At 39.5% G+C, this 15934-nt stretch overlaps 1 protein-coding gene across 1 annotated transcript; it reads right to left on the reverse strand.

The window, feature by feature from the left end:
- Window positions 1-242: 242 nt before the first annotated feature.
- zmp:0000001301 (kelch domain-containing protein 3) lies at window positions 243-11630 on the reverse strand. The gene is made up of 16 exons (XM_040158030.1): window positions 11569-11630; window positions 11111-11183; window positions 10208-10250; window positions 9621-9699; window positions 8868-8956; window positions 8590-8736; window positions 8329-8380; window positions 7994-8094; window positions 4887-4972; window positions 4689-4776; window positions 4434-4482; window positions 4196-4286; window positions 3205-3305; window positions 1382-1466; window positions 948-1052; window positions 243-350 (listed from the first exon to the last, which is right to left on the reverse strand). Exons 1-16 carry the CDS (start codon window positions 11628-11630, stop codon window positions 246-248), a joined length of 1356 nt encoding a protein of 451 aa, XP_040013964.1. The 3' UTR covers window positions 243-245.
- Window positions 11631-15934: the final 4304 nt, after the last annotated feature.

Genomic DNA, 15934 nt, shown 5'->3' on the forward strand with positions numbered 1-15934 from the left:
TGAAAACGGAGCAGCGCTCTGCCTTATTCCATCTTGCTTTACAGCACTGACAGTCATTTCTGATTCATTGATGAATGAATCAGCCATTTTTTGTCACGTGTACCCCCACAGCCCTGTCAGATGAATTCAAGTGCCACGTCATCAGCATCACCAGTTAGTTCAGTTCATTCTAAACCTAATCTAAGCATTAAAGTCCCAAACTGAACATCTATCTATCTATCTATCTATCTATCCATCTATCTATCTCACATTCCTTTGAACTGCTGCATGATGGACAGAAGATGTTCACTGCGTTTCTGGATGCTGCTCTGCTCCTCTTTCACCCTCTCCTGCTCCTGCAACACCTCCTCCTGAGGGGACAGACAGACGGACAGAGAGACGGGAGGGTTTGTTTAAATTTAATCCTACCATATCACAGATAGTTAGTCACTGATGACTCTGCCAGGCGCTGAGATTTTCACTGTGCAGTCGGATCCAGTCTCAGGACATTTCAGTTTTAAGGTTGTGTAATTTCCTCAAAGAAAATGCCATTGAATGAAATTGCATTGAATGCAAATGAAAAAAAAACCTAAAGAATCACCTCATGCCATGTCTTCGGTGAATTTTAGTTACAGCTAATGAACAGACAAAACTGATGATGTTTTTCTTTGTAAGGCCTTCATCAGACTATATATGAAAGCAGGTGGATCTCTTTTTAAGGATGCTTTGGCTTTGGCTCAAGAGCATCATAGTGAGGACATTTCAACATTATGAGGACATTTTGGCTGGTCCTCACACCTTCAAAGGGCTGTTTGAGGGCTAAAACTTGTTTTAGGGTTCAGGTTAGAATCAGGTTTATGTTAGGGTAAGGGGCTAGGGTGTCTGTGTGTGTGTGTGTGTGTGTGTGTGTGTGTGTGTGTGTGTGTGTGTGTGTGTGTGCGTGCGTGCGTGTGTGTGTGTTTACTGACTCTGAGTCTACAGAGCTCCCTCCTCTCTCGGTCGTTCTCCTCAGCTCTGGCTCGGAGCCAGGCCTCATTCTGAGAGCGATGACTGTCCAGCATCTCCTGCAGCTCCTGAAACAGACACACTCTGATTCTTTTCTTTCTTTACAACACAAAAAATATGCTGATTAGGATGAAACTTTAGACGAGATTAGATTACATTAGATTACATTCGATTGTTTAGATAGAATGGATTAGATTGGATTAGATTAGATAGTGCAGATAGAATGGATTATATTATATTAGATTAGATTACATTAGATGGAATTGATTATATTTAGATCAGATTAAAAAAATGAGATTGTTTTACTGTAGACAAAATTACTACAGATTAGAGTAGACTAGATAGCTAGAATGGATTAAATTGGTTGAGATTAGACTGGATGAAAGCAGTAAAGGACCTGTTGCTGCTGTTGTCTGTGGGCCTCCTGAGCTTCTTTCTCTCTTTGCAGAGCAACAGTAGCTTTAGACAACTCTGACTTCTCTCTGTGAAAAAAAAGACATTGAGCTATAAAAATCAATACAAGTTTGGTAGTTATTTGGATATTCAGAGTCATTCAACCAGATGATCTCTTCAAACTATTCCTAAATTGTGACCAACTATATTAGTTTTATGCAAATGATGGTTAATTTTGTGAAACATTCTTATTATAGTCCTGGTTGAAATTATTAGCACCCCTGAATTTTCAGGTCAGAATTTACAATAATTCAGAAATAAATAAATTAACCAATTTTGTATAATCAAAATATGTTAATAAAATGTCCAAGGTTACTGAACAAAAGGAAATTTAAAAAACTGAATTTGCATAGTAGTGAAACAATACAAACACTAAATGTATTCGAAATGGCTCTAAATGTTTCTTGTAGCCACCTGGAAGCTTCTTGCCCCTCTCTGCTGGTAGCTTCTGCCACTCTTCCACTGCTATGCGTTCAAACTCTTTCTCTCCCAAGGTTTATCAATGGGAGTTGGGTCAGGGCTCATCATGACCAGTTTAAAACAGTCCATCTTTTCCTTTTCAACCATTCTTTTGTGCTGCTGGATTTCTGCTTTGGGGCGTTGTCCTGCTAAATGACCCAAGGTCTTCTCCTAAAACCTAGTTTTCTGACACTGACTAACACATTTTGCTCTAAAATGACTTGGTAATCTTCTGATTTCATCATTCCTTTGGTACATCAGTGCCTCCAGTACCAGAGGCAGCACAGCAGCCCGACAGCATGATACAACCTCCACCATTTTTTACTGTAGGTAGGCTGTTCTTTTCCTTATGAGCTTAATTTCATTGCCTATAAACAAACTGAAGCACTGATTTCCCAAAGAGCTCTACTTTGGTTTCATCTGTGCATAGAACATTTTCCCAGAGAGACTGTGGCCTATCTGCGAATTTTTTAAAAACATTAGTTTTGCCTTTTTATATCTTTCTTTCAACAGTGGTGTCCTCCTTGGCCTTCGCCCATGGAGCCCTACTTGGTTTAGTGTACGGCGTATGGTACAGGCCGAAACCACCAATCCAGATTGCTTCAGGTCAGCCTGAAGCTCTTTAGATGTCTTGCATATTGTTTCCACAACCCAAATCAACCCTCGCAGACTTCTCTCATTGAGTTTCTTCTTAACACCACGCCCTGGAAGTGTCTTAACAGTTTTAATGACTGTGAAACTTCTTGATAACATTATGACCTGTTGAAACAGGGACTTCAAGATCTTTGCTGACTGCCTTGTAGCCTTTGGAATTGTACTGTTTTGAGGATAGCATGTCTGATGCTCTCAGACTGATCTCTTGTCTTCGCTATTGTGAAAAAGAAACTTGAAACAATCAGCCCCTTTTTATGCAGTAAAACCATTATTCATTGTTTAATTCAGGTCACGTGAACACTGAAAATTAAGCACAGGTGAGTCTTATTTGTTTTTTATTTTGTTTGAGGAACTAAATTATATTCATCAAAAGGGGCCAATAATTGTGTCAAGTGTACTTTTTATGTCTGTGTTTTTTATTTCACTATATGAAAGCATTTTTGTTGATGTTGTTGTTGTTCAGTAACTTTTGACATTTTATGAAAATATTTTGATTATATAAAATTGGTTAATTTGCATTTTTTTTATGAAGAAATTGTAAATTCTATACTGAAATATTAATAATAATAATTTGAAACAGGACTGTAGATGCATTAACACCTATTCTGATGTAAAGATGTGAAACAAACTAAATGAAGGAAAACAAAAAAGTACCGGTCCAGTTTCTGGAACTCCTGGTCCAGCAGAGTGAATGCTGTCTGGATCATCTTCATGGCCTGATCTCGAACTGCACTGAAGTCACTGTGGAAAAACTCCTGCAAGAGGGAATAAACTGAAATATCATCTGTTGTATTATCAGTGACAGCAACTGCTATTAGTACATCAACTACCAGGAAAACTGCTACAACTACTAGTGCTACTAATTCTGCTACTGCTGTTCCCACTACTACTGCTACTGTTACTACTTTAACTGTTAGTACTACTACTTCTAGTACTACCACTGCTAGCCTACTGCTGTTGCTGCGAGTTCTCCTATTGCGGCTACCAATGCTACCAGTACTACTACTACTACTGCTGCTACTCCTACTACCGCTGCTGGTACCACTGCTATTGCCTCCGCTAGTGCTACTTCTACTGCTACTGCTACAGATACAGCTACTGCTGCTGCTACAACTAGGCTACTGCAAGGCGAAACAGGGTGGTTAAAACCAGACCAGAGCACCTTCAGAGCGACTGCCTGAGATTTAACATACAGAAGATAAACAATGTTTTTTAGTTAGCTTAACTTGCTATACTTATCGAGTCACATTCCTAACTGTTCCCTCTACTTTAAGCTACAACCCACTCTGGTTACATGATGAGACTAGACTAGGTGGAGAGCAGCAGTCTGTAGCGTATGATGGCATCAGGTGTAGCCATTAAGCGTGGAGGCAGAGTTTCACCTTGCTGTCACCCAGTCAAAAAAATAAGAACAACGATGTTACTGAGCAACAGATGCAGCTGTGGCAACTTGACCCCCCTCCTCCAAACTCCGTATCCCATTGGTTTGGGCTCAGCTGCTCTGTTTGCTACAGGCTGGCCCTTATCTTTCTGCTATTACTGCTAGTACCACTGTCAGTACTGTGTTCATAGCTTTATTAGTTAGTGAGAGTGCTTGTGTGTGTGTGTTTGTGCGCGCGCGTGTGTGTGTGTGTGTTTTCATCACCTGTGCATTAGCTGCTGTGTTCCTGGACAGGCTGGATGGAGCATACTCACTCAGCTCATAGCGGACGTTGGGGACCTTTGTCGGGGTGAAGCTGTTAACATTCAAAACCAGAATGAAACCAACGTGTTAAAACTGAGAGATGAGACTCAAACAGAGCATGACACGGGGCTGAAACTGCAGACACACACACCAACACAAAGATGAAATGGAAATGCAGATGTGTACAGCAGCTGCTGACCTGTGACTGACTCCCTGAAGACCAAACTCTAACAGAATCTCTTTCATCACTGGGGAGAAAAAGTTGTCTTTTTTCAATTTTTCCCACAACCACTTCTGTCACGTTTTGGTTTTTAGCTCCTATACTGGTAAGATTCTAAGAATAGTTAAATCATCCATATGTTTGTTCTTTCAGACTGTGCCTGGAATGAACACTGCAGCCTCTAGACCATAGTGTTAATGTTATCTTCAAATAAAGTAAATATGAATAATACACCTGGTTGTCTCTCTGAGGGGTTGATGAGTTTCATCACCTTCATGTCATTAAACTCCTGCTCTTCATTCTTTCCTCCAAATACATACAGCTGTCAACCAAGAGACACACACAAAAAGGATATTTTATATTATAAGACATGACAATAATAAACATAACATATACAGTATATAACGTTGAATTATTGAGTGGCACACTGACATGACTGTGGAGGATGAAGGCGGTGTGTCCGTGTCGACGGGCTGGAGGAATCCCAACGTACAGCGGAACCTTCCACTTCATCTTAGCTGGAGAGACACAGCTTGAAATATTTGAAGGCCATAAACTCAATCGTCTGAGTTTCTTTGGAATAATTCATACGTTTATTTATGAGACATTCTGCACTGTCTGACTCACCAATGCTGAGTTTATGGATTTCATTGGATGATACCACTGTGCCGTCCCCATTTGTGCTTCTGCCACCAAACAGGTAGATATCCTTCATGGGATTTAATAGGGGAAATGTGGGAACATTCAGTATAACCAAAAAAAAACGACAAAGAAATAATGCAATACTAACATACTGCATATACACTTCTGATGATTTATTTTTTGGCTGAAATTACTGAATAATTGATGCATTTAATGAAAAAACGATTACATTTTATGAAGTTCCTTCATAATTAATGAAGGAACTATTGTTCTTTAACAAGAACACTGTGCATGGAGCTGATAAAGCCGAGGAACATTCAGCATAATCAAAACAACAATAACAAGAAAGAAATAATCCATACATTTGATAAATATATTATGTTTACTACAACTGCTTTTATAAATGAAAATATGCTTTAAAATGTAGCAGTTGTATGAACAATCTTAAAGACGAATATAAATAAATGACAAAATGAATTAAATAAAAGTTAATTAATAACAGAAATAAATCATTGTATTGCAATCCTGCACATGGGCGTATACCTCCTGTATGTATGTGTATATATACACTCATTGAGCACTTCATTAGGAACACCATACTAATACTGGGTAGGGCCTCTCTTTGCTTTCAAAACAGCGTCATTTCTTCATGGTATGAATTCCATAAGATGTTGGAAACATTCCTCTGAGATTCTGGTCCATGTTGACATGATTGCAGCCCATCAATTCTGCAGATTCTGCACATTCGTGCTGCCAATATCCCGTTCTACCACATCCCAAAGGTTTTCTATTGAATTGAGATCTGGTCACTGAGGAGGCCACTGAAGTTCACTGAACTCATTGTCGTGTTCATGAAACCAGTTTGAGACGACTTTTGCTTTCTGACATGGTGCATTATCATGCTGGAAGTAGCCATTAGAAAAAGGTAAATTGTGGCCATAAAAGGATGCACACGATCAGCGACAATACTCAGACTGTGACATTCAAACCATGATTGATTGGTATTAAGAGGCCCAAAGTGTGCCGAGAAACCATTGCCCACAACATTACACCACCACCAGCCTGGACTGTTGACACAAGGCAGGTTGAGTCCATGGATTTATTCTGTTGATGCCAAATTCTGATCCTACCATCTGCGGCCTCAGCAGAAATCCAGATTCATCAGACCAGGCTACGTTTTTCCAGTCTTCAACTGTCCAGTTTTGTTAAGCCTGTGCCCATTTCACCCTAACATTTCTGTTCTTGGATGACAGGAATGGAACCTGACGTGGTCTTCTGCTGTTGTAGCTCATCAGCCTCAAGATTCGACATTTTGAGCATTCTGAGATGCTTCTCTGCTCACCACAGTAGTAAAGAGTGGTTATCTGAATTACTGTAGCTGTTTTGTCAGCTCTCTCTATTCTTGTCTGACCTCTGTCATCAACAAGGCGTTTCCGTCTGCATAACTGCCGCTCACTGAATGTTTTTTGTTTTTTGCTCTATTCTGAGTCAACTCTAGAGACTTGTTTGTGTGAAAATCCCAGAAGATCAGCAGTTTCATAAACACTAAAACCAGTTTGTCTAGCACCAACAATTATGCCCTGGTCAAAGTCACAGAGATCACATTTTCCTCCATTCTGAAGTTTGACGTGAACATTAACTGGAGCTCTTGACCTGTATCTGAATTATTTTATGCATTGTACTGATGCCACATGATTGGTTAATTGGATAACTGCATGAACAAGCAGCTGTGCAGGTGTTCCTAATAAAGTGCTTGGTCAGTGTATATGCATATCTATCTATATATAGAGAAATATACACATGTATAACAATTACATTAATGTATTAACAGTTCATTTTCTTCAAATTAACTAATGTGTGTGTGAGTGTGTGTACTTTATCATGGTGGGCAGTCAGTGTTTGTCTGCTACAGGCTTCAGGTGATTCTCCTTTCACCTCCCATTTCTGCCACAACAGGTTCTCTAAAAACCAGGGCAGATACAAAGGTACTGTTATAATAATGCTATATAAGTCTTACATAATAATATAAGTCTACGATATAAGAATATTGAATAATCCGTGCAGATAAAACTGTTGGATATTAGGTTTGTTAAAGGTTTACTGAGGCATGTTTGACCTCTAGTAGCGCTATGGAGCTGCTTTTCTATGAGTAAGCCCTCAATTTGTTTTAGTCATGCACGAGGGCGCACATGTGTGCACATAGATCATACAGCACACACTCCTGCCAATGGTTTCACACTATTCTACTAATCTACAAGGGGCTATAACACGCCAAGATATGAAGAAGAACATTACAAGCCAGTAAACGTAGATGTAAACAATGCTGGATCTAAGATACTTAGAAAAAAAGCTTTGCAAATGTTTTATGAGAAAGGAAATGCATTTAACACATTTGTTAGAGCTTAAGCATACACAGTGTGTTTTGATGAACACTTAATGTAAACATAACTTTTGTTTGTTTATAAAAAAACTTTACAGGGCACCTTTAAAGTTTTAAAAAGGTACACTTTTTACAAGGAAGTCTGGACTGACTATATTAAATAGAAAACAGTTAGTAAAATATTATATTATGTACTATACAGTACTTCACTTTCATTTATATGTTTAAAAATTGCTGTCAAAATTTAACTTCTACTGATTTTCATTCCAGACACGTACTTCAAAGTATCAACCTGTAAAAAATATCACTAAATAGAATAACTTTTAGTTTTAAAACTGGCAGGTTGAGTGCCTTCTAAACACCCTTTGATTTCCATGAAATCACTTCTCACACTTTCTTTTACCTGTATGTGGATGACTGAACCAAGTGTGTTTAGTTGTGTTGTTACATTGTGTGCAAGCACTGAGGTTGCATAAATAAATATTTTGCATCAGAGATCATCTGAATCAGTGTCTACCTGTGTTGAGGACATGGAGGTCTTTACCGAAGTCTCCACCTGCTCCGTAACCTCCAAACATGAACACCTGATCACCAACCAGAGCAAAACTCTGACCACATCTACACACACACACACACCACACAAGAAACACACACAGCCACAATCAACACACAAATGCAAACATTTTTATCAGTGTATGTTAGTGTTAATAAGCTGATATTACAAACTCATCTTACACACTGAGTGACAAGAAAAATAGTACTGCCATGCATATTTTAATATAATTCAATGCAACACTCCTCTCATAAACCTTTTGTGAAACTTATAATATTCAGTGGAACAAAGTGTCTCACAGGGCAGGGGGTAGCGATCCGCTAGCTTTAACCGGCGTCCAGGTGAGAGACACTGAAACACAGCAGAGAGGAACTGAGTTTGAGGGGTAGATGCAGAAACTAGTTGAAAAACTTCTAATTTTAAAATTTAATCTTTTTTTTGTTTTTGTTTCTTTTTACGCAGGAAGCATGCAGTCTTTGGAAGTTGATTTTATAAAAATGAAGAAAGGAAAGATGACAGTCAAGATAATAATGCTGCACGCGTATTTTTATTTTTCAGACCTGTGCTGAAGACCAGGAGGTCATCGGTTGGACTCCCTCCCAGAATGCCTCCATACACATAGATGTTGTCTCCCACGGCAACAGAGCTGTGTCTGAGGGTTCTGAGGGCCACACCACCGATTGCTAAGCAATCCCAGGTCAAAGACACTGTTAGAAAAGGGAAAAAGCATCACAGCCATGTTTAGCTTTAGCAACTCAAAAAAAAGAAAAATAAAGAAAAGCACAAACCAGGCTGATCGTATTCTCCTCTTCCTCCACTAGCTGTGTAACATCCTCACCTATATCAAAGCTGTAGACTCCTGGGAGACACTCAGTGGCATCAGGGCTGGACACTCCACCAAACAGATACAACTTGCCTTTCACAACACTGAGAGGGAAACAGGACAAAGTTATCACAGTAAAAATGAATTGGTTTATTTGACATACATAGTATTGACATTGCTAGTACTGCTGATCCTATCAAAGATCAACACCTTTACACAGCCTTCAGCTCACTGATTTGGTTCTCTGGGGTAACAAAAACAGAGCAGTGCAAATCCTTCGAGAATCATCTTTAACATTTTCCCCTTTTCAGTCTCTTAAGTTGTCGGTGATATGTAAATTTTTGTATTTTTGTAATTTTTGCTTTTCAAATAAAGTTTATTAGCTATATTTGGGTTAACACAACGTTAGCCCAAACAAAGCTAACTTTGCTAACTTTTTGTTAGGACGGGAGCCAAACAGTGCGGTACCCACACAGTGCAGGAGCTAGCATAAAACAACTGTAAAATCATTGATGAGGACAATTATGCTGAACTTTACCTGAACCACTGTTAGGACACCAAGTGATAAGTAATTTCAAATATAATATATTAGAAAAATGATAGGGCTTATGTTAGCTATTGTCTTGTTTCATATTTTTTATGCTTCATTATAAATTCATTGTATAAGCAATTAAACCATAAAAGTCAGCCTTTTTTTTCTAAAATCTGAACTCAAAGTATATAAATATTGAGTAAAAATTGAAGTTAGGACTCAGCGCTGTAGTTTACCAGAGAGTGTGTCCTTCTCTGGCTGAGGGGACTTCTCCACTCTGAGGAATCTCCTCCCATGTCACGTCATCAGGAGAAACTACAAACAACAACAAACCTCTGATCATTCTTTATTCCTCTCAGCTACACCGGGTCATTAAGAGGTTGTGTGAATCTGCTGATGTGAACAAATTTGACTTACTTAGGAATTTAGAAAGGAATGAACAGGAGAACGGATTCATGAGTAAATAAAAAAAGTAAAATCAATTTAAAATATATCAATAAAAATGAAATACTACATAATCTATGCAAAAGGAAGAAAAAGGTATTCTTCATTTGATGGCACAAAATGTATTTTGTAGTATGAAAAGTGACACTTGGCCTCTTTTTTTGCCATTACACCTATTTTTTCTCTGGGATCGTACAGAGCCCCCAAAGCCCCAAAAAACAATGTCAAATCAACCAAAAAATGCATAAAAACAAAACGGGTACCAGTTTCCTCCACAGGGGAACCTTAAATATCCTCAGCACATATGGTAAAAATGATCATCTTTCAGGACTTTGGGGGCTTCATCATCGCGTACAATATAGTCATCTTTAATTTGTACCTGTTAACATGTAGAAGTCGTTGAAGTAAACAGGGTTGTCCTCCTAAATAAATGAGAAGAAGTTAGCAAACAAATGTACCATTCAGATTTCATGTTTCAGTCATGTTTTATTGTGCAGCGTAACATGTTCAGGTGGCGGTGAAAGAAGTATTCAGATCCTCTACTGAAGTAAAAGTACCAACACAGCAATGTAAAAATACTCCACTACAAGTCAAATTCCTGCATGAAAAATCCTACTCCTACTTAAGTGTAGTTAAATTAAGAAAGTAAAAGAACTGATTTGGTACCTCTGACTGATATATTATTATATCTGACATCATTAGATTATTAACACTGAAGCATCAGTGTGTAGCAGCACGTTACTGTTGGAGCTGCTGGAGGTGGAGCTGGTTTGAGCTACTTCATATACAGTTTTATATACGGGGACACCAGATAAATCTAAGGGGTTGTGAGATAATTAATGGGAGAAGAAAACACAAAGTTCTGATACACAAATCTGTTTTCAGATTTTGGAGTTTTTCTCTAATCTTTGATTTTTGTTGATTTTTTGGTTTCATCTTTAACAATGTTTTAAAAGCTTGTTATATTATCAATTGTGTAAAATCTTTATCTTAAAAGTAACTAGTAACTACAGCTGTCTATAAATGTAGTGAAGTAGAAAGTGCAATATTTCCCTCTGAAATGTAGTGGATTGGAAGTATAAAGTAGCATAAAATGGAAATACTCAAGTAAACTACATGTACCTCAAAATTGTACTTAAGTACAGTACTTGAGTAAATGTACTTTGTTACTTTCTACCACTGTGTTCAGGTGTTTATGAGCGTAAATGTGAAGCAGACTGATGTCTGTGAAAAGTCCCTGAATGGAAAAGGCTTAAAAAAGAAGGGGAAAAGCTCAAATCACCTCTCGGTTGATGCCGGAGGCTCCTCCAAACAGAAAGGCGACATTTCCTGCCACAGCTAAAGCGTGTCCATACCTGTGAGAGAAGACATGAACAATAAGAAGGGGTCAAAGGCGCAAACAAAAAAACCTCATCTTTTACAGTTTCCTCTGAACCTTACTCTATGTAAAGCGTGATTTGTAACTTTTGATGAACGCCAGCCACTGTGGCCATAGTTGAAAATTACAGGTAAATGGTAAAGCATGATATTACAATAACACAAGTAGAGAGGAGCTTGCAAACCGACTCAGTAATGTCAGTCACACAGCTATATCTACCTAAAGTTAGCCAACATGAGCTGATGCAATCTGGTCAAACCAGCCCAGGTAAGGCTGTAGTGTAGGGTGTATTTTACTGCTTATGTGTTAAACTGTATTGAACTTGAACTCACATGGAAGAGGACAAAAAGAATGTGACCCACCTCGGACTTGGGGCTTCGCCCCTCATCTCTTTCTCCAGCCAGTGACCGCTGGCTAATGCCATCTTCACATCTGCTGTCACACACACGCACACATACACACACACACACACACACACACACAGGAATCTGAGTCATAGCAGTAACCACTTACGCCACAGGGGAGGATTTATTTTTGGCTCCCTCTGTTGCTTTGCCTTTCAGTCATCAGAATATCTAAAAACTTATTTACTTGGAATGAAAAAAAAAACCTTCTTTTTTTTTTTACCACTATTCCTACAAATTTCATGACCTGTTTTACATAATTTACCATCACTCTTAAACACATTGTGCAGGTGCAAGTTAGATATGACAGGAGATATCAACTCCTGAGAGTCAGTGAACCTGGAAAATTTGAGCCATTTCCCCCCTAGGCAGTGCTACAGCAACATGATGAACTTAGATTGATCGACCGTGATGCAAACCAATACATTCTCTACATTTCTGTCATAAACATAACATATATTACAGGATTGTGTGGCCTTGGTGGACGTATTCACTCTGAATGTTTTCCACTTGTCTTCGCAGAAAACAACACCATCAGGATGAAACCTACCCGCCGCGACTTGCGTCTGTCAGGATGTTGACTCCTTGGTTTTTCTAGTTCTGCCGTCGTTCTGTTGAAGCCGCACTAAGCCGCAGATGAGTCATCTCAGCTAACAGTCGAACAGCGGTCCTCTGTGTCTCAGTTTACAGGTAAGCTACACTTTTCCTCTGCTGGTACACCGTTGCCTAGCAACACCTCCAAACAGACTGCTGATCGGAGGGCAGGTCAGCATCTAACATGACAGAGTGAGAATGACTTACAACGACTTATGTAGCACATCATTAAACCATTAGAATATTACAAAAAGGAGCTGCGTGTCTGACTTCATGGCCAGAAAAAAAAAACACAAGTCATTAATCTACAGGTGTAAAACGTTGTTACAACCTTGAGGCAGGCATGATAATACAGAACATATGACTTTGTAATTCAGCAGTTTCAGAGCAGGACTGTGATGTTTTTGTTTTTAAGTTCTCTGAGGGAGATGGAGACGGACCCAATGCGAGGAACGGAGAACTGAGAGACAATCAGCTCAAGGTGAACATAATGAATGCATTAGCTATCACTGCAGAATTACAGAGTCTACAAGCGGGAAACTGGCTTGTGTAGGTCAGTTTCAAGACAGCAGTAGTTCAAAGGACTTTATGGATATTTGTGAAAGACAGTATTCGCCCCCTTTCTGTCTCTCCTTTTGATATTTAGTTTCAGAAGTAGTATGTATTTTTAGGTGGGGATCCCCACCCACCACCAACATGCCGAAACCTCTTGCCATCCCATGTAACAAAATGTTCTAGATCCACCGCCGCATGATAACAAGTGGTCCCCTAGAACCAGGAGCCAGTGGACTTCTGGAGAAAGATCGAGGAGGACATTTGCATCTGACCACCAGTCTTCAAACAGAGACAGGAGTAATGAAATGACAGTGATGAATTCCCCTGGTTGAAAGGAACAAGCCAAAAAGTTGAAGTAGAAAAGAAACTGGAATTTCAGAACACACTGACATACACCTGCACCGTGCACAGGCAAGGTTGCTCCAATCAAACCTATCAAATTGGAAATAATGAAAAGCACATTTCTGCTATACAAATGATTGTTAGTCTTATCTTTAATCTGAGAAGGGGCACTGACTGAATGGCAAACAACTGGTGGAACTGTGACCTGTGACAAGGGATCAGTGCAAGACATGGCTCTGCATTAGCTCAGCACTGCTGTAACATTGTCGGACTCACGGTGGACATGTTAAAAGATAGGATCAAAGACAGAGGGAGAGAGAGAGAAATCCTCTTTTCGCCTTCCTTTTCAACACCTGCACCTACATAACCCATAATGCAGCAGCTAATGAGTCCTGGAGCCTTTCGCATCAAGCAGAGATGAGGAGCAGGCTACAGAGGTCTGGTGAGATCCCTTCTTTCTAACTCGCCAACCCCGGGTTTTTGTTTTTCCTTTTCAAACTTGTCGTCTTCAGACCCAACTCATGCTGACTCGTGAGCCATCACCTGAGGCAGTTTATCAGACCTCACACAGCTCCCTCTGGAGACACTAAAGGCTTTATACAACTGTTTTCACTTATGCAGCAGTACTCCCCAACACCTGGAAACACACTCTGGTGCATAAAGTCAGTGGAGTTAGACATGTTTGAAATAAAGAGAAACATCCTCCCTGAAAAAGCAACGGTTTTTATGTGCTGATGGAATTGTCTAAGATTTGGCTTTCGAGCACTCACTCCCTCAACTCACGGAATCTTCATCTCAAAGTCTATCAACGTGGCTGCTAAACTCTGTTATTATTATTATTATTATTATTATTATTATTAATATCATTTATTTATTTTTTACATCCTTTGTCCACACTGGGCAGATTAAGTCACCATTACTGCAAATATTAGCTGAGGTATTTACCACACAGATCCTTAATAACAAATAATGACTTCTTGTTTTTATTTCCGACGCATGGTGGGATAGTAGATGCCTGCCACCTCAGGGACCCTAAAAGAATTAAGAAGGGGAAGAAAAAGGCATAATCGTCATAATTCTAATCATTCGTGTCTTGAAAGAGAACAACAAACTGGATTCTGAAATCATTCGAATAGAGAAGGGTGTAAACGTGACCCTGAGCTTTAAATCTCCTTCTGGGTCTGATTCTCAGCTGATTGATGATGTAAGGTGGTCACGTTTCCCACCATCACCACTCTTTTTTTTCAACGTTTTGGTCACACACACACACACACACACACACACACACACACACACACACACACACACACACACACACACACACACAGAGAGAGAGAGAGCCACAACCACTGCCACTGACACGTGACAAACCGGAATACTGCATTTTCAAAATAAAAAGAACATCCGTAAACACAATTTTTTGAGACTGATGGACAACTCCTTGACAGGAGATCACATTTTCCCGCGTTTAAAGAGGGTTTGTAACTGTAAAATTAAAATAAAATCAATTATGTTTGCTAATGTATTGCTACACCGTTCTCCTATCAAGCGCTTTGATTGCAAAAGCCAGACCTTATTTCCGGTCTAGTTGTAACTGTTTCTGCCTAGTTTGACGTTACGAGTCTTTCCCTCGGGCTGCGGGCCAAGAGATGCGGGACCAGACTCCTTCGTTCAGTTAGTCCCTTATTTTACCCGCTCTCTGTCTCGATCTCATCTACAAGGCTTTCAAACCAAGCGCACCTTGTCCGGGTCTGTTTTTCTGTACCGCTCTGACCCGGGTAAGCCAGGTAAAGGTCTTTAAGAACCCGTAAAGAACCACAGCGTACCGCATTGACTACTTCAAGCTGCGTCGGTGAGACAGGACGTAGAACGACTTGTCTTTCAAAATAAATGTTAACAGAGTCACAATAACAGAGTAAAAATTGATACGGTTATTTCAATCTATCAGATTGTTTGTATTAATACAGGACGAGTTCATATGTCCAGTCTGTGGGAAAATTTGATAGCCAACATTCGTTAATGTGTTGTAAATTCAGGCAGGTCAGCCACTAGGAATTATGGACAGGGGGACAAGGGGGACATCCACACCCACTCCAGCACCACCTGCACCCACCCTTAGCTCTGATACCAACACGGTCAATTTCCGATAAGCTCTTGGCCATTAGCTTTGTAGTGACACGGATGGAGTCTACATTACTGCACGCAGGGTTTTAGAAATACCCGGTTCCAAATACTGAGCTCGGTTGGGGCGTTCAAAAGAATTTGGTTTCCCTGATCTACATATGTGCATTTTAGGACGTTTGTTGGGCAAAAATTTGATAACAGTAGTTTTAAAACCATGTCAGTGGCAGTTGTAGAAATGTGTCTAAAACAGTAAATAAACATGAGCTAAATGTGTTTTATACAACAATAAATTAATACAATAATACTACCTCATGACACTATAATTATGAGGGGTTTATGTTGCTGTTGAATTTGAGCATATAGGTTCCACTATAATCACCAAAGAGCCAAAGAGTATATGGTTGTCCCTTAAAAGGGATCAAGTACAATTTATATGTATTTACATATAAATATGTGTTGAAGACACATTTCGACGCGTCATCTGATACCCCACCCCCGCTGCTATTGTAAAAACAGTGCAGTCAAAACACTTGGCCAGTCAGATGTGCAGAACACACGTGGCGCAAACTGACTAGCTAAGTCAAAATGACATGTCACTTATAATCGGGGACTAAATTTTTTGGGGGGGAATACAACTGTCACAGTCTAATTTGAGAGAAAACTTTTTTGAAAAAACTGACTTGTCTTTTTGTGCTTTATAATCATATTG

This window comes from Xiphias gladius, chromosome 20 (genome assembly GCF_016859285.1).
Source record: "Xiphias gladius isolate SHS-SW01 ecotype Sanya breed wild chromosome 20, ASM1685928v1, whole genome shotgun sequence".
NCBI classification, from domain to species: Eukaryota; Metazoa; Chordata; class Actinopteri; order Istiophoriformes; family Xiphiidae; genus Xiphias; species Xiphias gladius.

Bases quoted from the DNA above. Each gene is read 5' to 3' on its own strand.
- zmp:0000001301 (XM_040158030.1), bottom strand. From the start codon at position 11,630: ATGGCATTAGCCAGCGGTCACTGGCTGGAGAAAGAGATGAGGGGCGAA. The intron at 8,957-9,620 runs GTAAACTACAGC...TTTCCCTCTCAG, and splicing joins AGAGAAGGACACACTCTCTG to TGTTGTGAAAGGCAAGTTGT. The intron at 3,306-4,195 runs GTGATGAAAACA...TCCCTCTTGCAG, and splicing joins ACACAGCAGCTAATGCACAG to GAGTTTTTCCACAGTGACTT.